The 24,544-nt window shown below is 40.5% G+C and overlaps 1 protein-coding gene across 1 annotated transcript in view; it reads right to left on the bottom strand.

Moving 5' to 3' along the window:
• Window positions 1-24,544, bottom strand: part of GPC3 (glypican 3) — a 439,275-nt gene that overhangs the window by 58,393 nt on the left and 356,338 nt on the right. Inside the window, exon 7 of the mRNA XM_081222401.1 lies at window positions 3,252-3,411. Within this exon, the coding sequence (XP_081078527.1) occupies window positions 3,252-3,411 (160 nt within the window). The remainder of the gene's footprint in view (window positions 1-3,251; window positions 3,412-24,544) is intronic.

Genomic DNA, 24,544 nt, shown 5'->3' with positions numbered 1-24,544 from the left:
GTCCTATGAAGTTGGGGTAATGATCCCCACTATGATGGATGAGGGAATGCAGACTTAGAAAAGAGGCTAAGAACCGACCCAGGTCCTGCTAGCTCATAAGGAATAGAGCCAGAATTCAAATACAAATTTACTCTACCACTAAACCTTTTTTTTTTCACTGCATCATACTTGAAATGTACTTTTAGGGATGGGTGTAATTTAAGAAAAAATAAAAGAGGGGTATCTATATAGAAATAAATGTGGGCAATGCTATGAAGACAGATAAGAACAGTATCATCAAAAAATCTAGAAACAATAAATGCTAGAGAGGGTGTGGAGAAAAGGGAACACTCTTGCACTGCTGGTGGGAATGTGAATTGGTACAGCCACTATGGAGAACAGTATGGAGGTTCCTTAAAAAACTACAAATAGACCTACCATATGACCCAGAAATCCCACTACTGGGCATATACCCTGAGAAAACCATAATTCAAAAAGAGTCATGTACCACAATGTTCACTGCAGCTCTATTTACAATAGCCAGGACATGGAAGCAACCTAAGTGTCCATCAACAGATGAATGGATAAAGAAGATGTGGCACATATATACAATGGAATATTACTCAGACATAAAAAGAAACGAAATTGCGTTATTTTTAGTGACGTGGATGGACCTAGAGTCTGTCATACAGAGTGAAGTAAGTCAGAAAGAGAAAAACAAATACCATATGCTAACACATATATATGGAATTTAAGAAAAAAAATGTCATGAAGAACCTAGGGGTAAGACGGGAATAAAGACACAGACCTACTAGAGAATGGACTTGAGGATATGGGGAAGGGGAAGGGGAAGCTGGGATGAAGTGAGAGAGTGGCATGGACATATATACACTACCAAACGTAAAATAGATAGCTAGTGGGAAGCAACTGCATAGCACAGGGAGATCAGCTCGGTGCTTTGTGACCACCTAGAGGGGTGGCATAGGGAGGGTGGGAGGGAGACACAAGAGGGAGGGGATATGCGGATATATGTACACTTACAGCTGATTCACTTTGTTATACAGCAGAAACTAACACACCATTGTAAAGCAATTATACTCCAATAAAGATGTTAAAAAAATAAACAAACAGTATGTCTACTCACGCTCATGGGGCGTGACTATGGTCGTTCTTGCCAAAGTGCAGGGTTTCTGTGGGGCTACTGGTGGGAAATGAAGCCAAAAGGATACTTTAGGCTAGACCAGAAGGCCCTCAGAACTCTGCTAAGGAGTCTGAGCATTATCCTCCAGGCAATGGGGACAGGATGAAGGTAGCTGAGCTAGGGAGCTGTAGGAGATGCTTTAGAGAGATTAACCTGGCAGCTGTACAAGATAAATTTGGTGGAATCTTCTGCCTGGGTCTCTGATTCTTTGTTCTCTAATCTGCTAGCCTAAGGCTCTCAATACTCCTGTCTTAGCCTAGAAGCCTGGAGACCACTTAAGATGTGATTGAAATAGCATATGTGGGGGGGGTGAAAGGGGGATAGAAAGGAAACAGTGAGATAAGCAGAAAAAAATTACAGATCATCTACAGTGATTTGGTGCCCAACTGTATATGAAAGGCAAGGGAGAAGAGTCAAAGATGACTTTAGTTTTAAGCCTCAGCGACTGGGAGAATAGTAGTGGTATTAGAAAAATAAGGTTATTAAGGGAGGAGCCAGTTTGGGATGGTCTGTTGATATGTTTGATTTCCGACACATAGAGCTGGGGGTAATGGTGGGAAAGCCAGGAAGAAATGACTAGTAAGCAGCTGGAGATGTGGGATGGGAGCTCAGGAGAGCAGTTAACATTGGAGGTAATGATTTTATGAATTATCCCCATAGTGGTATAATAGTTAAAGAATGTTCACTGCAGCATTATCCACAACAGCCAAGAGGCAGAAACAACCTAAATGTCCATTGATGGCTAAATGGATAAAGAAATCATGGTGCATACATGTAGTGGAATATTATTCAGCCTTAAAAAAGAAGGAAGTCCTGTAGTCATATGCTACAACGTGGATGAACCTTGAGGACATTACACTAAGTGAAATAAGCCAGTCACAGAAGGGCTACATGATTCCACTTAAATGAAGTAGCCAAACTCATAGATGCAGAAAGCAAAATGATGGTGCCAGGGTTTGAGGGAGGAGGAAAGGGGAGTTAGTGTTTAATGGGGACAGAATTTCAGTCATACAAAATGGAAAAGTTCTGGAGGTCTGCCATACAATCTGCATATTATTAACAATACTGTACACTTAAAAGTTTGTTAAGAGGGCAGATTTCATGCTAGATTTTTTTTTGCCAGAATGGAGAACGAAAAACAAAAAGAACTTAGAGAAATCATAAACAAAATTGAAACTGCCAAAATGGATAAGATCTGTGTTTTCTCTGGAAAAGAGAGAAAAGATAGAGGCTTAAGGAGAGACCCAGTTTGAGGTAGGATTAGAAAGAACTAGTGAAGGAAAGAGGTTGAAGAAAGAGGAGCTTGCAGGGTCTCAGAGGCCATGGGCAATAGGATTTCAAGGAGAAGGCTGTGCATTGCAGAAGGAAGAGTGTGACATTGGAAGTCTTAAGACCCAAGTTAGGTTTCCAGCTCTGCCATTTAGATGAAACTCATTTCTTCTCGGAGCCCCAGTTTTCTTATCAGTAAAATGGAAACACGAACACCTATCCATATGAAAGTATTTTGTAAATTGGGCTAATCGATACAAATGTGACTTGTGAGGGAATATTTTTGTTGTGGCTGTTTTGCTTTCTTGACAGCATCAGCTCTCTATTTTTCTTCTATTTGTTTTCACCTAGCCGTGCAGTTATGTGTCATAGCCTGGACTACTTGTGAGAAAAAAAAACAAATATGACATTCTAAAAAGAGAGGGTCAGCGGGTCTTTTCCTTTGAAAGTTACCCCATCATTGGTTTTCACCAGACTCTCAAGATTGCATTTCTTTTTTCATCTCTTTTTATAACTGAGAAGAACCAAGGAAATCTCCAGTAGGAAACAGAGCCAACTGATTTAGGTCAGTTCATTTTAGACAATGAGAACAGGAAGTTACCCTCTACCCAGGTCCAGAGATTTAAAAGAAAAGAAAGGTTACCTGAAAACTTCATTTTCTAGAGTGTAGTCTTTCCTTGAAGAATTGATGGCATTGTGTGTTGCAGAGATTTAGGGGAGTTATAGAGAGCAGATTCAATTGGTCTTTAATTCCTAAGCATCACCATTTTAGCTCAGATTTGAGCCAGCACTAGTCAGTTACCTGCAAGGAAGCGGAGCTGGTTCTTCACTTTCATCATGCCATCACCAGAGCCTCCGATACACTCATCTTCATCATCGCCGCAGTCTCCACTTTCAAGCCCTTCCTCATCAAGGTTTTTATCCAAAACTCTACCCTTGGGCACAGACATGGTCCTCAGGAGCTGAAAGAAAACAACCAGGATTGTAGCAGCTCTTCATATTTCTCAGGCAGGGCTAAAACAGTCTGTTATTAACAGGAGGCGTTAAAAAACATTAAAAGAGTTACACAGAGGTTTTAAAAATCATTTTCAAACTTAAATAGACATACACTGCTTATACTCTCTAGAGTTGCATACTTCTGGACCATTCCATAGCAACTGACATGATTCTCCACCCTTCCACTCTACTTCCACCATCCAGTAGCCAGAGTGTATACTGTATCAGAACGTTCCCATGTCTTAAGTTCCTGAAAGCCTCCATGGGAGGAGAACTCACTGATGAGGAACTTAAGACATGATAGGCAAGGCATATTTATAGGCTGAGAGAACACCACGTTCAGAGAAGATGTCTATGGAAGCCCTCTCTAACTATATTTACATTCACTAAATTAAAGCAACAAACGCATCCCACCAAAGGAAGAGAACAGCAGTGACATTTTATACACATTTAAATGAATACTTATAATTGCCTCGTATTATGCCCTGACCACTAGAAAAACTTTAAAAATATCTCCCTCTTCCACAATTTCAATAAGATGCTTGGAAATTCATTTTGCTTCATTGTAGACCATATGCCTAATAAGAGGCATGTCTGTTTTGTCCTTCAGTTTCTGGGTTTTCAGTCACACAATCAATGCCTTTCTAATTTTATGGTGACTCCCGCCTCCCAAATGTCTCTCCATCGACTGAGAAGCCCAGCTCACAGCATGAGTGGTCTCTGAGAGCAATTTGACTTTTCCTCACCCTCTCTCTCCAAGGCTGTATTCCAACATCCTCTATTCCTCCTCTAGTTTCTGCCCCATCATCCATTTTTAGTTCTAAATCTCAGTCCCACCTTTCATTTTTAAATAATGGACAACAAAAGATGCTGGATATGCAGAAAGTGAGATTTCTGCGATTGCAGAAGAGGTATCTGGAAGAAAAAAATGCTGCATACATAACACAGGCACATCTTGGTTTCTGTGGCTTCCACTGTCTGTGTTCATTGTCACTGCAAAATATACTCTTAGGTTCTCCACCTGTGATTTAGCTGTTACACCACGATCTACTTGCAACAAGCTACGTATCATAGAGAAATGTGACTACAGGTTGGTTTCTCTTTTTAAGCAAAGAAAGAAAAGTCCACAACAAAAAGTTGGTTATTTCCTGGCCAACGACCTCTAATGTTGTCTGAGAAGTGAAGCCACCTCCCATCACCCACTCCAGCAGCACCTCCACCCTGCTGCTCTAAGTCATGTGCTTCGCTTCCCCACCTGTGAAACCCACACATCTAAATGTATAATACACACACACAGGCTAGGATAAGCTACACCAGCAGTTCTCTAACTTTTAGAATTTAGGACACCTTTATACTCTTAGTGGGAATCCCAGGGAACTTTTGATTATACATAGCTATATCTATCCACATTACCATCTTAGAAATTATAACTGAGAAATTAAAAATATATACTTAATAACTAATTTAAACATAACAATAATAAACCCATGATATGTTAACATAAATAGCATTTTTGGAGTTGAGAAAGATGGCGGAAGAGTAAGACGCGGAGATCACCTTCCTCCCTACAGGTACATCACAAATACATCTACATGTGGAACAGCTCCTACAGAACACCTATTGAACGCTGGCAGAAGACCTCAGACCCCCCAAAAGGCAAGAAACTCCCCATGTACCCGGGTAGGGCAAAAGAAAAAAGAAAAAACAGAGACAAAAGAATAGGGACGGGACCTGCACCAGCGGGAGGGAGCCGTGAAGGAGGAAAGGTTTCCACACACTAGAAGCCCCTTCGCGGGTGGAGACTGCGGGTGGCGGAGGGGGAAAGCTTCGGAGCCGTGGAGGAGAGTGCAGCAATAGGGGTGCGGAGGGCAAAGCGGAGAGATTCCTGCACAGACGATCTGTGCCGACTGGCACTCACCAGCGCGAGAGGCTTCTCTGCTCACCCGCCAGGGCGGGCGGGGGCTAGGAGCTGAGGCTCGGGCTTCCGTTGGATCGCAGGGAGAGGACTGGGGTTGGCGGCGTGAACACAGCCTGAAGGGGTTAGTGTGCCATGGCTGGCCGGGAGGGAGTCCCGGAAAAAGTCTGGAGCAGCCGAAGAGGCAAGAGACTTTTTCTTGCCTCTTTGTTTCCTGGTGCGTGAAGAGAGGGGATTCAGAGCGCCACTTAAAGGAGCTTGAGAGACGGGCGTGAGCCGCGGCTAACAGCGCGGACCCCAGAGACGGGCATGAGACGGTAAGGCTCCTGCTGCTGCTGCTGCCGCCACCAAGAAGCCTGTGTGCAAGCGCAGGTCACTATCCACACTGCCCCTCCCAGGAGCCTGTGCAGCCCGCCACTGCCAGGGTCCCGGGATCCAGGGACAACTTCCTCGGGAGAACGTACGGCGCTCCTCAGGCTGGTGCAACGTCCCGCCAGCCTCTGCCGCCGCAGGTTCGCCCTGCATCGTGCCCCTCCCTCCCCCAGCCTGACTGAGCCAGAGTCCCCTAAGCAGCTGCTCCTTTAAACCCGTGCTGTCTAAGCGAAAAGCAGATGCCCTCAGGCGACCTATACGCAGAGGCGGGGCCAAATCCAAAGCTGAACCCCGGGAGCTGTGCAAACAAAGAAGAGAAAGGGAAATTTCTCCCAGCAGCCTCAGGATCAGCGGATTAAATCTCCACAATCAACTTGATGTACCCTGCATCAGTGGAATATCTGAATAGACAACAAATCATCCCAAATCGAGGAGGTGGACTCTGAGAGCAAGATAGATTATTTTGTCCACTTTTCCTCTTTTTGTGAGTGTGTATGTGTATGCTTCTGTGTGAGATTTTGTCTGTATAGCTTTGCTTTCACCATTTGTCCTAGGGTTCTGTCCATCCGTTGTTTTTTTTTTCTTAGTAATTATTTTTTATTTTTATTTTAATAACTTTATTTTATCTTACTTTATTTTATTTTATCCTCTTTATTTCTTTCTAATTTTTCTCCCTTTTATTCTGAGCCATGTGGATGAAAGGCTCCTGGTGCTCCGGCCAGGCGCCAGGGCTGTGCTTCTGAGGTGGGAGAGCCAAGTTCAGGACACTGGTCCACAAGAGACCTCCCAGCTCCACGTAATATCAAATGGCGAAAATCTCCCAGAGATCTCCATCTCAATGCCAAGACCCAGCTTCACTCAAAGACCAGCAAGGTACAGTGCTGCACACCCTATGCCAAACAACTACCAAGACAGGAACACAACCCCAGCCATTAGCAGAGAGGCTGCCTAAAATCATAATAAGGCCACAGACAAGCAAAACACACCACCAGACATGGACGTGCCCAACAGAAAGACAAGATCCAGGCTCATCCACCAGAACACAGGCACCAGTCCCCTCCACCAGGAAGCCTACACAACCCACTGAACGAACCTTAGCCACTGGGGACAGACACCAAAAACAATGGGAACCACGAACCTGCAGCCTGCTAAAAGAACACCCCAAACACAGTAAGATAAGCAAAATGAGAAGGCAGAAAAACACAAAGCAGATGAAGGAACAAGGTAAAAGCCCCCCAGACCTAACAAATGAAGAGGAAATAGGCAGTCTACCTGAAAAAGAATTCAGAAAAATGACAGTAAAGATGATCCAAAATCTTGGAAATAGAATAGAGAAAATGCAAGAAACGTTTAACAAGGACCTAGAAGAACTAAAGAGGAAACAAGCAATGATGAACAACACAATAAATGAATTTAAAAATACTCTAGAAGGGATCAATAGCAGAACAACTGAGGCAGAAGAACAGATAAGTGACCTGGAAGATAAAATAGTGGAAATAACTACTGCAGAGCAGAATAAAGAAAAAAGAATGAAAAGAACTGAGGACAGTCTCAGAGACCTCTAGGACAACATTAAATGCACCAACATTCGAATTATAGGGGTCCCAGAAGAAGAAGACAAAAAGAAATGGACTGAGAAAATATTTGAAGAGATTATAGTTGAAAACTTTCCTAATATGGGAAAGGAAATAATCAAGTCCAGAAAGCACAGAGAGTCCCATACAGGATAAATCCAAGGAGAAACACGCCAAAACACATATTAATCAAACGATCAAAAATTAAATACAGAGGAAACACATAAAAAGCAGCAAGGGAAAAACAACAAATAACACACAAGGGAATCCCCATAAGGTTAAAAGCTAATCTTTCAGCAGAAACTCTGCAAGCCAGAAGGAAGTGGCAGGACATATTTAAAGTGATGAAGGAGAAAAACCTACAACCAAGATTACTCTACCCAGCAAGGATCTCATGGAGAAATTAAAAGCTTTACAGACAAGCAAAAGCTGAGAGAGTTCAGCACCACCAAACCAGCTTTACAATAAATGCTAAAGGAACTTCTCTAGGCAAGTCTCTTCCTTCAAGAGAAGGAAAAGACCTACAATAACAAACCCAAAACAATTAAGAAAATGGGAATAGGAACATACATATCGATCATTACCTTAAATGTAAATGGATTAAATGCTCCCACCAAAAGACACAGACTGGCTGAATGGATACAAAAACAAGACCTATATATATGCTGTCTACAAGAGACCCACTTCAGACCTAGGGACACATACAGACTGAAAGTGAGGGGGTGAAAAAAGATATTGCATGCAAATGGAAATCAAAAGAAAGTTGGAGTAGCAATTCTCATATCAGACAAAATAGACTTTAAAATAAAGACTATTACAAGAGACAAAGAAGGACACTACATAATGATCAAGGGATCGATCCAAGAAGAACATATAACAATTGTAAATATTTATGCACCCAACATAGGAACATGTCAATACATAAGGTAAACAGTAACAGCCATAAAAGGGGAAATCGACAGCAACACAACCATAGTAGGGGACTTTAACACCCCACTTTCACCAATGGACAGATCATCCAAAATGAAAATAAATAAGGAAACACAAGCTTTAAATGATACATTAAACAAGATGGATTTAATTAATATTTATACAACATTCCATCCAAAAAAAACAGAATACATATTTTTTCTCAAGTGCTCATGGAACATTCTCCAGGATAGATCATATCCTGGGTCACAAATCAAGCCTTGGTAAATTTAAGAAAATTGAAATTGTATCAAGTATCTTTTCCGACCACAATGCTCTGAGACTAGATATCAAGTACAGGAAAAGATCTATAAAAAATACAAACACATGGAGGCTAAACAATACACTACTTAATAACGAAGTGATCACTGAGGAAATCAAAAAATACCTAGAAATAGGGCTTACCCGGTGGCGCAGCGGTTGAGAGTCCAACTGCTGATGCAGGGAACATGGGTTCTTGCCCTGGTCTGGGAAGATCCCACATGCCACGGAGTGGCTAGGCCCATGAGCCATGGCTGCTGAGCCTGTGCGTCCGGAGCCTGTGCTCCGCAACGGGAGAGGCCACAACAGTGACAGGCCCACGTACTGCAAAAAAAAATAAAACAAAAAAAACCCCTAGAAACAAATGACAATGGAGACATGACGACCCAAAACCTATGGGATGCAGCAAAAGCAGTTCTAAGAGGGAAGTTTATAGCAATACAACCCTACCTTAAGAAACAGGAAACATCTCAAATAAACAACCTAACCTTACACCTAAAACAATTAGAGAAAGAAGAACCAAAAACCCTCAAAGTTAGCAGAAGGAAAGAAATCATAAAGATCAGATCAGAAATAAATGAAAAAGAAAAGAAGAAAACGATAGCAAAGATCAATAAAAAGCTGGTTCTTTGAGAAGATAAACAAAATTAATAAACCATTAGCCAGACTCATCAAGAAAAAAGGGAGAAGACTCAAATCAATAGAATTACAAATGAGAAAGGAGAAGTAACAACTGACCCTGCAGAAATACAAAGGATCATGAGAGATTACTACAAGCAACTCTATGCCAATAAAATGGAAAACCTGGAAGAAATGGACAAATTGTTAAAAATGCACAACCTGCCGAGACTGAACCAGGAAGAAATAGAACATATGAACAGACCAATCATAAGCACTGAATTGAAAGTGTGATTAAAAATCTTCCAACAAATGAAACCCAGGACAAGATAGCTTCACAGGTGAATTCTATCAAACATTTAGAGAAGAGCTGACACCTATCCTTCTCAAACTCTTCCAAAATATAGCAGAGGGAGGAACACTCCCAAACTCATTCTATGAGGCCACCATCACCCTGATACCAAAACCAGACAAAGATGTCACAAAGAAAGAAAACTACAGGCCAATATCACTGATGAACATAGATGCAAAAATCCTCAACAAAATACTAGCCAACAGAATCCAGCAGCACATTAAAATGATCATACACCATGATCAAGTGGGGTTTATCCCAGGAATGCAAGGATTCTTCAATATACGCAAATCAATCAACGTGATACACCATATTAACAAATTGAAGGAGAAAAACTATATGATCATCTCAATAGATGCAGAGAAAACTTTCGACAAAATTCAACACCCATTTATGATAAAAACCCTGCAGAAAGTAGGCATAAAGGGAACTTTCCTCAACATAATAAAGGCCATATATGACAAACCCACAGCCAACATCATCCTCAATGGTGAAAAACTGAAACCATTTCCACTAAGATCAGGAACAAGACAAAGTTGCCCACTCTCACCACCCTTACTCAACATAGTTTTGGAAGTTTTAGCCACAACAATCAGAGAAGAAAAATAAAAGGAATCCAAATCGGAAAAGAAGTAAAGCTGTCACTGTTTGCAGATGACATGATACCCTACATAGAGAATCCTAAAGATGCTAAAAGAAAACTACTAGAGCTAATCAATGAATTTGGTAAAGTAGCAGGATACAAAATTAATGCACAGAAATCTCTGGCATTCCTATACACGAATGATGAAAAATCTGAAAGACAAATTAAGAAAACACTCCCATTTACCACTGCAACAAAAAGAATAAAATATCTAGAAATAAACCTACCTAAGGAGACAAAAGACCTGTATGCAGAAAATTATAAGACACTGATGAAAGAAATTAAAGATGATACAAATAGATGGAGAGATATACCATGTTCTTGGATTGGAGAATCAACATTGTGAAAATGACTCTACTACCCAAAGCAATCTACAGATTCAATGCAATCCCTGTCAAAGTACCACTGGCATTTTTCACAGAACTAGAATAAAAAAATTCACAATTGGTATGGAAACACAAAAGACTCGGAATAGCCAAAGCAATCTTGAGAACGAAAAATGGAGCTGGAGGAATCAGGCTCCCTGACTTCAGACTATACTACAAAGCGACAGTAATCAAGACAGTATGGTACTGGCATGAAAACAGAAATATAGATCAGTGGAGCAGGATAGAAAGCCCAGAGATAAACCCACACATGTTATCTTTGATAAAGGAGGCAGGAATATACAGTGGAGAAAAGACAGCCTCTTCAATAAATGGTGCTGGGAAAACTGGAGAGTTACATGTAAAAGTATGGAATTAGAACACTCCCTAACACCATACACAAAAATAAGCTCAAAATGGATTAAAGACCTAAATGTAAGGCCAGAAACTATCAAACTCTTAGAGGAAAACATAGGCAGAACAGTCTATGACATAAATCACAGCAAGATCCTTTTGGACCCACCTCCTAGAGAAATGGAAATAAAAACAAAAATAAACAATTGGGACCTAATGAAACTTCAAAGCTTTTGCACAGCAAAGGAAACCATAAACAAGACCAAAGACAACTCTCAGAATGGGAGAAAGTATTTGCAAATGAAGCAACTGACAAAGGATTCATCTCCAAAATTTACAAGCAGCTCATGCAGCTCAATAACAAAAACACAAACAACCCAATCCAAAAATGGGTAGAAGACCTAAATAGACACTTCTCCAAAGAAGATATACAGATTGCTAACAAACATATGAAAGAATGCTCAACATCATTCATCATTAGAGAAATGCAAATCAAAACTTCAATGAGATGTCATCTCACACCGGTCAGAATGGCCATCATCAAAAATCTACAAACAATAAATCTGGAGAGTGTGTGGAGAAAAGGAAACACTCTTGCACTGTTGGTGGGAATGTAAACTGATATAGCCACTATGGAGAACAGTAGGGAGGTTCCTTAAAAAACTACAAATAGAACTACCATACGACCCAGCATTCCCACTACTGGGCATATACCCTGAGAAAACCATTATTCAAACGGAGTCATGTACCAAAATGTTCATTGCAGCTCTATTCACCATAGCCAGGACTTGGAAGCAATCTAAGTGTCCATCAACAGATGAATGGATAAAGAATATGTGGCACATATATACAATGGAATATTAGTCAGCCATAAAAAGAAACAAAATTGTGTTATTTGTAGTGAGGTGGATGGACCTAGAGTGTGTCATACAGAGTGAAGTAAGTAAGAAAGAGAAAAACATATACCGTATGCTAACACATATATATGGAATCTAAGAAAAAAAAAAGGTCATGAGGAACATAGGGATAAGATGGGAATAAAGACAGAGACCTACTAGAGAATGGACTTGAGGATATGGGGTGGGGGAAGGGTACGCTGTGACAAAGTGAGAGAGTGGCATGGACATATATACACTACCAAATGTAACACCGATAGCTAGTAGGAAGCAGCCGCATAGAACAGGGAGATCAGCTCGGTGGTTTGTGACCACCTAGAGGGGTGGGATAGGGAGGGTGGGAGGGAGGGAGAGGGAAGAGAGAAGATATATGGGAGCATATGTATATGTATAACTGATTCACTTTGTTATAAATCAGAAACTAACACACCATTGGAAAGCAATTATACTCCAATAAAGATGTTAAAAAATATAGCATTTTTGGGCTTCCCTGGTGGCACAGTGGTTGAGAGTCCGCCTGCCAATGCAGGGGACATGGGTTCGTGCCCCAGTCCGGGAGGATCCCACATGCTGCCGAGCGGCTGGGCCCATGATCCATGGCCGCTGAGCCTACACGTCTGGAGCCTGTGCTCCGCAATGGGAGAGGCCACAACAGTGAGAGGCCCGCGTACCGCAAAAAAAAAAAAAAAAAAAAAATATATATATATATATAATATAGCATTTTTAATGAAAAATAAATATATTTTCCCCTGACATAAAACCATTAGAAGAAGGGTGGCATTGTTTTACATTTTTGCATATATCTTTAATATCTAGTTTCATATGATAGCTGGATTGTCATATCTGCTTCTCCCTTCAATCTGTTCTTATATGTTGTTTTGGTTGAAACATTTGCAGAAAATCCAGCCTCTCACAGGTATGTAATGGGAATAGAGAGAGGTAGTTTAGTAGCCTTTTCAGATAATTGTGGATATTTTTCATTGATACTACATAAAAATTCTACAAGGAGGAAAGTTTACTTGCAATGTTGAATATGAAACCATATAAATAAACTTTTCATGTTCTGTTACATTAAAATCCATTGGTATGTTTTGAACTTTGAGTGGGCTTTTTACCCATTTTGTCTCATCATGTATGGATTATCCGGAAAATATTGGTTCACTGAGTTCTGCAGGTCTTCCAAATATTGAAATCTTTCATTATATGATGTCAAAAAATCACATTGATTAACATCACCTCCAATCTCATTTAAAAAGTCGTTTAAATATTGGGAAGCTCTCAAGGTCATGGTGGCAGATACAAGTTTTCCAAAATTTTAATTTTATCTTGAAAGTTCAAATGGTATCCTTGGCAACAAATACTGTCAGTTTTTCCTTTAACTGTCAGGCTCTCTTTGTTCCTTTCGAAGAAAATGTCTAGCAAATACTCAAGTCTGTATAATCATAGTTTGTCAGGCATTACAGAGGCTAGTTTAGCTCATAGCTTAAATAATCTCACAAGTGCGTTTCCTTGAGACACATATCAACAGTTTGCAGCAGAAGTACCTTAAACATACGTCAAATGTCATAACAGAATATTCTTTAGAAGTATACTCAGGCGTTAAGGTTTAATACATTAATCAGTTTTACTGCTTCAGCAATGATATTCTTAAGTGAAATGCCTTTTATTTTCCTGCAGGTGTATGCCAGTGAAGAGTACAATGATGACGAGTACAGTTTGGTGCCATTGCCTTGATTCGTACTGTGGTGCCAACAGTTGTACTAACTATTGCTTTTGCAGCATCAGTGCAAATATCAGCACAGTAAAAAAGGCAAGTAACAGTATTGTTGTGCAAGTAATTTTGACCTTGTGGATCCCTGGGTTTCATAGACTACCAGGGTTCATAAACTATTCTTTGAGTACTACTAACCTAGACTATAATGTCATTTCAGTTTGACCAAAACACCCCAACTCCTTCTATTACCATTATTTCGTATGGGAAAATTGCTTTTGACATACACATTTGAAGGTCAGTTTTGAAAAATACATCCTTCGTGTATGTCATGGATTACTTGAATTAGAATTGTTCACATAAGGGGAATCTGCGGTTAGATACAGCTTTGTGAACTTGCTCTTTCTCAAGCACGTCTCACAACTGCGCCTTTCATTAATCCCTTCAGCAAACATTAATTGAGCACCTAATGTGAGTTGTTTTCATTTCTATTGAAAGCACTCCATCCTTTCAAGCCAAGTTCAAATGTCACTTCCTTAATAAAGCCTTCCTGGCCACCACAGATAGTTATTATAGTTCGCCCTTTCCCTCTTCCAGCACTGCTCCCTTTTTCTGTACCTCCTAAAGAGCACTTTACGTATGCAACCTGATATTATTTATTTGTACATGTGGCTTCCCTCCACCACCAGACTGTGAGCTGCTCAGGGGCTGTGCCTTATTTACCTTTGAACCCCATAGCATTTAAGGCAGTGTCTGGCACATAGTAGGCATTCAATAAATGTGCTATTGAACTGAAGCAAAATGAAGTGGCATGGCATCTTTAATTCTTTAAAAGCTACTTCCACAACCTCATGAAAAAGGAGAAAGCCAAAGCACAGATGAATTATAGAAAAACTTGTGAATGAATAACTAAACCCTTTTGGACGACCCTGGCTAAGATCTGTAGCTAATCTTTGAGAGGCCGTTTTCCAACCTCGTGTACAATGCCCCCAGTATTCTCCGGTATTTCAGTTTTTTTAAAGTGCAATTTAAAAAAACTTTAAAACTTTGCCAGTGAAATTACTTTAGTTCTCAAATTACTCCCATTTTGGAGACAACTTCAGCATTGAAGAAGGATTACAGCATACTTTCAAACCATATTACACAGACATCTGTTGATGAGCCTAACCCTCACACATGAACAAAACAAATCCAAACCTAGAAAGCTATTGTTAATGCAAAAGTCTCAAAGAGTCTGAAGCTCCAGAGTGTTGAAAGAAGGGTAACGTGTCAGAGATGAGGAATTACCAGCAAGGACTGTGGATTTAGCACAGCCTGGAATTTGGCACAGAAATCAAATAAGCTAATTCCAATTCACAATATTGACCGTTTTGTTCCCTCTCTCACTCTTTACAATGTCTTCCAGACTGAACGCTCACTTTATAAAAGAAAAGTTATGAGGGCCTTGCACACAAATCAGTTAACTTTAGGTGCCTGATACTTCTGATGAACTGTTTGCCATTTTCAAAGGACAGTATCCTATTAGCTTTTTAAAAGCCAGGGCTCAGAATAATGATTATCAATGTAAACTATCTTATTAAAACACCAATGATTTTACTCCACGACCCCCAGAACCATTCCCTAAACCTGACATTTCTGTCGTGCATTGTTTGGGCCTCCTTAGCAGGAAGTACACGAGGCCTTCCCACTGCCCAGCTTTTTCCACAGTTTCTACCCTCCTTGCTACTCTGACTCACATAAAACTATCATGGTTGCTTAAATATACAATCATTTTTTATTTTATAATATTTTCATTATGTAAGTATTAATATAATATAGAAAGAGGAAAGGAAAGAGAAATAAGGGGAAAAAACCCCAATTCCCAAACTTTAAGAACCAATGTTTGTATTTTCTGGGGTAGGGTTGTTTTTAATGTCTATATTTCTACACGGTTGAACTTGCATTTTAGAATCAGATTGACTTGGGTTAGAATTCTTTTTTTCCCCTTATTAACTTCTTTCTTTCCACTTACTAACTTTGCTGCTTAATCTCCCTAAATCTCAATGTCCTCATCTGTAAAATGAGGAAAATAATGCCTGCCTCATAGAATGGTTGTTATGAATAAATGTGATAAATGAAATGCTTTAAATGTGTTTAAAACACCTACACAGTGCCCCTCAGGGATCTACCCAAATTTACTTAACCATTTTCCTAATGTAGAAAATATTACATTGCTTCTAGTTCTTTTTGCTCTTATAAATAAAGATGGATCAGTCATCAGGAGCGTTCCATAACTCCTGCCATAGTTTTCCTTGGTTTCCCGTCAGTAGGATTACTGGGTCAAATGGTATGTACATTTTTATACACCATGGGAGTGAGTCTTCAATTTCCATAAGAATCACCTAGGATGTTCCTTAAAAACTCAGGCTCCCAGGCCCCACCCACAGAGCTTCTAAGTTAGCAGGTCTGGGGTGGAGCACAGATCTGCACTGTTAACTGTATCTACCCCTGACCCTGCCCCTGCCCCTGCCCCAACCTTTCTGTGAGTGAACCACAGACCACACTTTAAGAAAGGCTGCTCCAGTGTCACTCCACTTCTCAGAAATCTGGTGAAACCATCTTTGGACAAGAGTCACCTCAGCCCCACGTGTGTTTGAATTCTTAATGCATGTTCTTCAGACCATTTTATAAAAAAGTAAATGCAATCAGATGATTTCCTTTTCACTTAGGTATGGACATCATGACCTTTTGTCTTTGTAGTTAATGAAAATACCCTTGTGTAAAGTGAGTGACTTTGTTTGATTAGAAAGGGAAATATTTAAAGCTAGCCCTGGAACAGGTACTCAGGGTTGTGTGATAAAAGGAAACAAAAAGCCTGGAATAATTACTTAAGAAAATTAAAACCACAGCATAAGAGGAAAAAAGGCTTTCTAGAATACAGCAATTTCATGTTCTTAAAACCATAACCAAGATAACAAAAGAGCACTGCAGCATGGGACGATGTGATTTGGCCAAAGCTCTTTTCATGCTTGCTTGACAGGAGAACAAAGATCAAACGACACACTTGTTGTTCTTAGGGGGATCAAATATGCTGAAATTAGACCAGCGAGAGCAGCAACTCTTGATCTGTCTATATGGTATAAGTAATGTGCCTCTTGGAATTATCTTGATTGCAAAGATATGAACCTTATCAGCCACACACTGTGCTAGGACTTAACATATGTTCTCTCATGTAATCCTCGAGTCTGCACCATCAATTTGTGTAATAGGGAAGATTGTCATCCCCATTTCCCACGTCAAGGGAGCCTCAGAGAGGGGATAAGACTTGACCAAGTCACTAAAGTAAGTGATAGTGACCTCATTAAAAATATAGTCTTCTGCTTCCAAGTCCACAGGTCTTCAAAAAAAAAATGCTCTCTTAGGTAAAGACATCAACTAATGGGGACTTCGTTCACATCTTTTGCCATCCTGACTCCTTTACATAAGATAATTTCCAATCTCATTTTCTCAGATGCTATCCATGAACTATACTTTGATGGGAAAATCTTTTGTTATCGGGCCGGAGAGCTGGGCGGGGGAGATAATGACATTGGATGCCTCCTGCTTGTTCTTCCCAGCCTTGCCATCTACTTAAATAACTGAACCATCTCATCACAAACAGGTTTGTTTTGAAAAGCTTCAGACAGCTGGTTAGAATAGAATGAAAAATTCCATTACTGCTGTTACATGGTTAAGAGTTTTCTTGACTTTAAGCTCTTCAGCATTTTAAAAATAAAGGACAAGTAACAAGAGTAGATACTACAAATATGGGGCTTGGTACATATTTTGAGGATTTAGCTGGTTTTGTCTCTTTTGGCTGCTCACATACCTCTCTCTAGGCATTTAAAAAAATATCTGGAATCCAGGTTTCATTTTAAAGCTATTAAGCTGGGCTTACAAAACTGATTTTGAACTATTTGGATGCTCAGCTTTATACAACCTGCAAGGAATGCTTTGGTGGTTCGGCTTTCCATGTCCACAGCAATGTAAATACATGCTTTACTGTTTGTATTTGAGTAGCATAAGCTAATGGGAAACAAATGTGTGACTCCAATGAATCCCAGCTTTTGGGGAATGCCATTATTATTTATACGCTGTGCACATCCACAAGACCTAGGGCATGTGACCTCTGCTTTGCATGCACACTTTCTTTGAACGAATGCACCAAACCACAGCCACAACTAATTGGAAACAATTGCGACTCCACACATGTGAGGAGAAGCCAGAACCAAAGTGTATAGGGCTAGAATTAATGGCTATATATGCACTTCACACATTGGAGAGGCAATAAAGTATAACCCTTAAGAGTGTGAACTTTGGAATCTGACCCACATGGGTATGAATCTCTACTCAGCCTAGTTACTAGCTGTGTTACTTTTGGCAAGTCACTTAACCTCTCTGAGCTTCAGTTTCCTTGCCTGTAAAACAGAGGTTAATGCTATTCATTAACTTTGCAGGGTTGTTGAAGAATTAAATTCAACAGCACCTTTCACCTTTCATAGTCCCATGTATCCTTCTTTCATAGAACTTTCCACAGTTTGTAATTATATATTCCCCTGTTGAACCTCGACTAGACTAACAGAAGAAATAATGGTCTGTTTCAATGTGCTGCACGGTGTTTGGTACAAAGTAAATGTTCAATAAATATTCATTAAATGGATGAATGAACAGATAAATAGAATGCATATAAAGTGCTTAGCACATTGCTTGGCAAGGTAATTCGTTCTCGAACATGTTAACCCTGTTGCTAAGGATAATGATGATGATCTTGAAGATGAAGAAAGGGAGGAAGAGGAGAGGGAGGAGCAGTAGCAACCACGGAGGCAGACACGAAGAGCTTAGTACAGATGCCTCGTGAAGCAAAACAAGTAACACCCCCTGGCCAAACACTGAGGCACCAGCATAAAAAGGGTGGGTGGAATTTTTGTAAGAGTCTGGGGAAAACCTTCTGGATGCTCCCAGTAAGGTAAGGGTCTGTGCACTAAGGATGCACGCAGAGATGTGCAGTAATAAAGAGCAACGGGACCCACCAGAGGCTGTGCTTCCATGTGGTGTCACTAAGAAGGCCACCCACACCCAGATACACTTTTGCCTGGGCATTGCTTCCATGTCTGCCTCTTATCCACAGCACACACTTTCTCTGCCACTTCTAGCTTCCCCTATTCTTACTTTACATTTGTTAATGTAGCCTGGAAACTTGTGAGAATAAGTCCTCCCAACTCAATAAATACCTGGATAGTATAACAAACCACGATGTGAAAGAAGCAAACTCCGGATGAAATTAAAACTATTTTGGTGGGGCTCGCTCCCACTGGCAGAAATGGTTCTCTGCAGTTAGGAAACTGTCCACTGCCTTAAAATAAAAATATTTACAATAATATTACCAATAGCTTAGAACTGTATAGAGCTTTATGCTTTTCCAAGAGGAGGCAAAGCACGGTGGTTCAAAGCTCACACTCTCTAGAGACAGAAAACTTGTGTTCAAATCTAGACTTTATCATTTACTAGCTTTGTTATTATAAACAAGTTATTCTTTAACCTCTCTGATCCTTATATTTCTTATCTATAAAACGTATATAATAATACCTATACCTATCTCCCACCTTGCATTATCATGGGGATTAAATGAGGTAAACCATGTAAAGGATTAAGCTTAGTATCTGGCACACAGTAAGTACTTACACAATGTTATATTAATATTATATATTAAAAACATGTTTATAAGACCTGAATCTCTGAAGAGGATGAATTCTGAATTTTTGGTTCCAGTTAACATTCAATTATGGCCTGGGTAGGGCTCATTCTGTGGAACTCCGTAGGCTCTCAATAAATCTTAGTTATTGTGTCATTACTATCAGTATTTCATTATTTTTATAATTAAAAGTAGTTCCATATCTGTTTTCTTGGTTGATCCATTCCGGACCCCTGTGAGGCAGCGAGGCAAGTATTATTAGCTTCATTTTACAAATAAGGAAATTGGAGTTGAGAGAGATGTGAGGCAACGTGCCCACTTTTATCTTGAAAAAGTTCAAGGGTAGTTACTGTAAGGTGGTTAGGATTTGGAATGGGGCCAGGGAGGAGGGCTTCTGTAATCCAGCATTAAATTGCAAAGGGCATGGCCCTGGGACTAGCACAGGGCTTGACACATAGCAGGTGCTTAGGAAATGCTTGGTAACCGAAAGAATAAATGAACCAATGGGCTAACAAAATAAATAAGCAATTTATTGACCGACTTTTTTTTTTTTTTTTTTTTTTTTTTTTTTTGCGGTACACGGGCCTCTCACTGTTGTGGCCTCCCCCATTGCGGAGCACAGCCTCCGGACGCACAGGTTCAGCAGCCATGGCTCATGGGCCCAGCCGCTCCGCAGCATGTGGGATCTTCCCGGACCGGGGCACGAACCCATGTCCCCTGCATCAGCAGGCGGACTCTCAACCAATGCGCCACCAGGGAAGCCCTACTGACCGACTTTTGATTCCCTCAATCACTCTCTCTTCAACCCTGGTCTGATATGTCATTGCTATTGCTCTGGTATGGAAATAGCTGATTCCTGCCAGGGAGCCCTGGATACACTGAGGCTAGACAGATGTACAGATAGACTGAGTGACTGACTGCCAGTGGGTCCCATATTCCCCTCCAGCTGAGGGAGCCCCCTCCTCTGATAAAGCAGGGCCAAGTGAAAGAGGAAGGCAGGAAACTGATCTTTTTAAGCAAATGAACCAACTAATTCAAAGGGATGTGGCTAACCAAAGCACTAAGTGGCTGAACAGGGTTCCTGAGGCCACCTGGTGAGCCTCTTCCAATCCTCAGATGAGTACTCTGTTTGCTAGATTAGTTGGCCTACTGTGTGTTAGTTCTGTGCTCTGTAATGACCTCCTTTAGGGTCTTTAGCATTACTAGAATAAATCTCATTTTAAGGGTCCAAAAGCCCCACAGAACACAGAAGCTGGCTAGATAAGGCTGACTGGCCAGGTGTGGCAGCCAAATGCAAATACAGCAGGGTAACCTTGCAGGCCACCAAGTCCAATTTCCCTCTGAAGGCATCTGACCCTGGCTACCACCATGGCTGAAGATTAGTGACTTTTTGTCCCTATGTCAGTTTTAAATTGTGAAAAGCCTCAAGAATGAAATATACCTTTTTTCTGGAAGGAAAACTTACTTTGAAGACATCTGTGAAACCCCACAGCACCACTTGGTTTCCAAAAGATCGCCGTAATTAGATGAGGGCCACTGACAGAGGATAAGGGTCCCAGGGTGAGAGTATACCAAGATATCACGTTTCCTCAGGGAACTGAGGTTACACAGACATGATGTGTGCATTTACTATTGTCTTAGTGTATAAATCTGATTCATTCCAAATAGACTTTTTGTGGTTATACTTTTGGGAAATGAGAATTCTTGCCTCTAAAAATAACCTCTGTGTATGAACCACAGCAGCTATGTCATCAAGCACAGGGCCTTAAGAGTCAATCGAATGCGTCTGGCCCACCAAGGATTAGTGAGATGCCTCTAGTTTCCCTGTCAAAGCTTCCTGCCTTTAAAGGCTAGGTCTAGATCAGGATTTACAAATAGGTTTTCAGCGAAAACCGTTTTCCTTCTCTGGTGTACTATTTGAAAAATATGAAGTTAAAATATGTTTCAGATAATTAAGGCTACACTGTATTATTCTGAAGTGTAATAAATGGCCTGGTGCATCTGGTACCAATAAATTAGCTGGGACTTGATGAAAAACCAGATTCTGAGTTTCTAGTTATTATTTCCTTGGAGGTCAGAGAGCTTCAAACATTTCCCTTTCCAAGTTTTAGGCTATAGATTCCTAAGGGGGAAGTAGGCTCCCACAGGAAACATGAGTAAAATTATTTTAGTATTCATATCTAATCACATACTTTTAAAGGTTGAAATAGAAGAAGCAAAAGAATGGTGCTCTTCATCAATGTTCATGGCAGCACTATTCACAATAGCCAAGACATGGAAGCAACCTAAATGTCCATTGACAGATGAATGGATAAAGAAGACATGGTGTATATATAGTGGAATATTACTCAGCCATAAAAAAGAATGAAATAATGCCATTTGTAGCAACATAGATGGATCTAGATATTATCATATTAAGTGAAGCCAAAGAAAAATATCATATGATATCACTTATATGTGGAATCTAAAATATGATACAAATGAACTTATTTATAAAACAGAAATAGACTCACAGACATAGAAAACAAACTTATGGCTATCAAAGTTGAAAGGGGAGGGGGAGGGGTAGATTAGGAGTATGGGATTAACAGATACACACTGCTATATATAAAACAGAAAACAGATAAACAAGGACCTACTGTATAGCACAAAGAACTATTCAATATCTTGTAATAACCTATAATGGAAAAGAATCTGAAGCTGTACATCTGAAACTAACGCAGTATTGTAAATCAACTAGGGTTAAATTTTAAAAAGACATTCTCACAGCATTTTCTTTACTTATGATCATGAGGAATATGAGGAGTGTTGTTCAATGTCATTTTACAACAGGCTACCAGTTTGACTCTGCAAGTTTGGAAATCAGTAATAAATACTCAGAGAACTCTCAAAAAAAAAAAAGAATGGTGCTTTTGTATATTTTTTAGTGTCACTCCTTAAGTGAAGATTAACTTAAGAAACACTTGGGTAATTCTTTTAAATATGAAAAACTAGGACGTGTACTAAAACAGTGCTTTGTGCGGTAAACACAGCATTAAAGATGCTAGAACAATTGACCCTTTCTGAATCCACCGTGTATAGGTTTTGTAACACTTTGGTCACAGAAGACGACTAGGGAGAGCACTGGAATTTTACGAGGGCCACTGGCATCCCTAGTTGTGTACTGCAGCTACCAAATGATTAAGTCCTTCCTTATCATGGTGTAGTTTTCCTTTCTGTACCTTGAGTGGTTTGAATGGAGTAGTCAAACGGTGGATGGAGGAATGTGAAATGGAACTGCTGTTGTTCCCCGATAGCAAAGGAATTCGAGCCCTACTTTTTTTTTTTTCCCAGTATGTGGGCCTCTCACTGTCGTGGCCTCTCCTGTTGCGGAGCACAGGCTCCGGACGCCCAGGCTCAGCGGCCATGGCTCACGGGCCCAGCCGCTCCGCGGCATGTGGGATCTTCCCGGACCGGGGCACGAACCCGTGTCCCCTGCATCGGCAGGTGGACTCTCAAGCACTGCGCCACCAGGGAAGCCCTCGAGCCCTACTCTTTTGGTAACTGTTTAGGACACTACTTTAAAGGAAATCACTGAACACTGTAGGATAACTCAAGTGTGGCCATTAACACTTTGAATATATTCACTACCTTGCTGGAATTGTATTATTTGGTCAGATGGTCTTTTAACAAAATTCACAGCCATTTTACATCTACTTCTTATTGATATTGGTGATCATTCTTCCAATTTTAGCTTGGTCACTTCTAGTTTCAGAAATTCCAGCTGCAGAATTTTCTACTGGGTTGATTGTGTATACTTACAAAATACTTCCTACTTAGCATTTGGCTAAACTATCGTTCACACTCACCTTTCATCCCCACATAAAACACTCACTAATTTAGTATATCTAAATACTTGCCATTTGGCAGCAAATCTTAGATTAATTTCACTTCTCTGTAGTTAAGCACAGAGTTGGAATCTAGTGCAGATACAATCATTTTCATTCCCATCTAGGTCTCTCTCATCATTGCTTCTTATGCTTAAATTCCAAACCTCACCAAGCATTTCTCCTATTGGCTTTGCCTAGGAATCCATTCCTCAGACAGGCCCCTTGTTTTTCCTAAGAAGCTCATTAGAATTTAACCACAAAGTCTGGGAAGAGCACCATGTAACCATGTCAGCTAATCTGTACTCAGTGTTGGGCAGGGCTTGATTCTGTGCTATTTTGGTGAGGTATATGTCCCAGAGGTTATGGTGAATTATTTTCCCTGTTGGCTCTCATTGGTGCATGGGGTATGCACATTTTGCTTGCTCCTAGGACTGAAGTGCTTGGCTGGCTGTCTTACCTGGATTTCTTCTCTATTTCACAAAACTATTTGGTGAGGATGGTGGTGATAGAGTAGCAGGAATAGGAGAATGTAAGTGTGGGAGGGGAAAAGGACAGCGTATAACAGACTGCAGCCAATACACATTTATAGTTTCACCTTTCTTTGTTTCTCTTCACAGAGCTCAGTAGGTAAGAATGTCTTGACCAGTTCTAACATGGGCTTCTCCACCATCTTCTGAGATTCCTTTTAGTCATATTCAATTAACAATTTGTTAAATAAACACCTGTTTCCCTCCCCCACAATGTTTAACCCCTTTTGATATACCAGGTAATATGCACACATTCTGAACATCGTGTTTGTTCAACATACTTCTGGATACAGCCATGGTAATTCTCATCTTTGAAGAAATTAACTTGTATACCCTAGCTACATGCAACAGGTAAGGAGATGGTTGGGAAGCAGAGAACCTACCTCCTAGAGGATGGTGTCCAGTATCAGAAATGGAGATATTACATGTATTGAGCACCCAGAAGTGCTCAGCATTATATTCAACACGTTACTAAGGGAATCAGGTCATAGACCTGGAATGGTAAGTGAGTTACAAAGGACCTGAGAGATATTATCATCCAATCCCCCCATTTTACAGATGAGCATAGCAAACCCACACAGACAATTGTTAGTAGAGCTTTTCAACATACCAGTGCTGCAAGTAATGCTAGCTTTCTGCCTAATCCTTGGGGATATCACAGGAGAATCAGTTGAGAACAGGTAAGATAAGAGAGAGGCAAAGGGACTTGAGAGTTGCAAAATGCCTTTAGTTACAGAAAAAAGGGCAATGAGGTTCTTCTTCCTGGATCCTTAGCCAAAGCTGGTCAAAGCACAGGCTAGGAAGAGGATAGCATGGCCCCTGGGAACATGTGGCAGCCGATTTCCAGGTTGGCATGGGCAAGAGATAATAATAGAACATGGAGCTTGCCCTCAAGAAATATATAGTCCAGGGCTTCCCTGGTGGCACAGTGGTTGAGAGTCCACCTGCCGATGCAGGGGACAC

The sequence above is a fragment of the Mesoplodon bidens genome (assembly GCF_964165515.1).
Source record: "Mesoplodon bidens genome assembly, chromosome: X".
Lineage (NCBI taxonomy): Eukaryota > Metazoa > Chordata > Mammalia > Artiodactyla > Ziphiidae > Mesoplodon > Mesoplodon bidens.
This window is presented reverse-complemented; position numbering and strand designations above follow the sequence as displayed.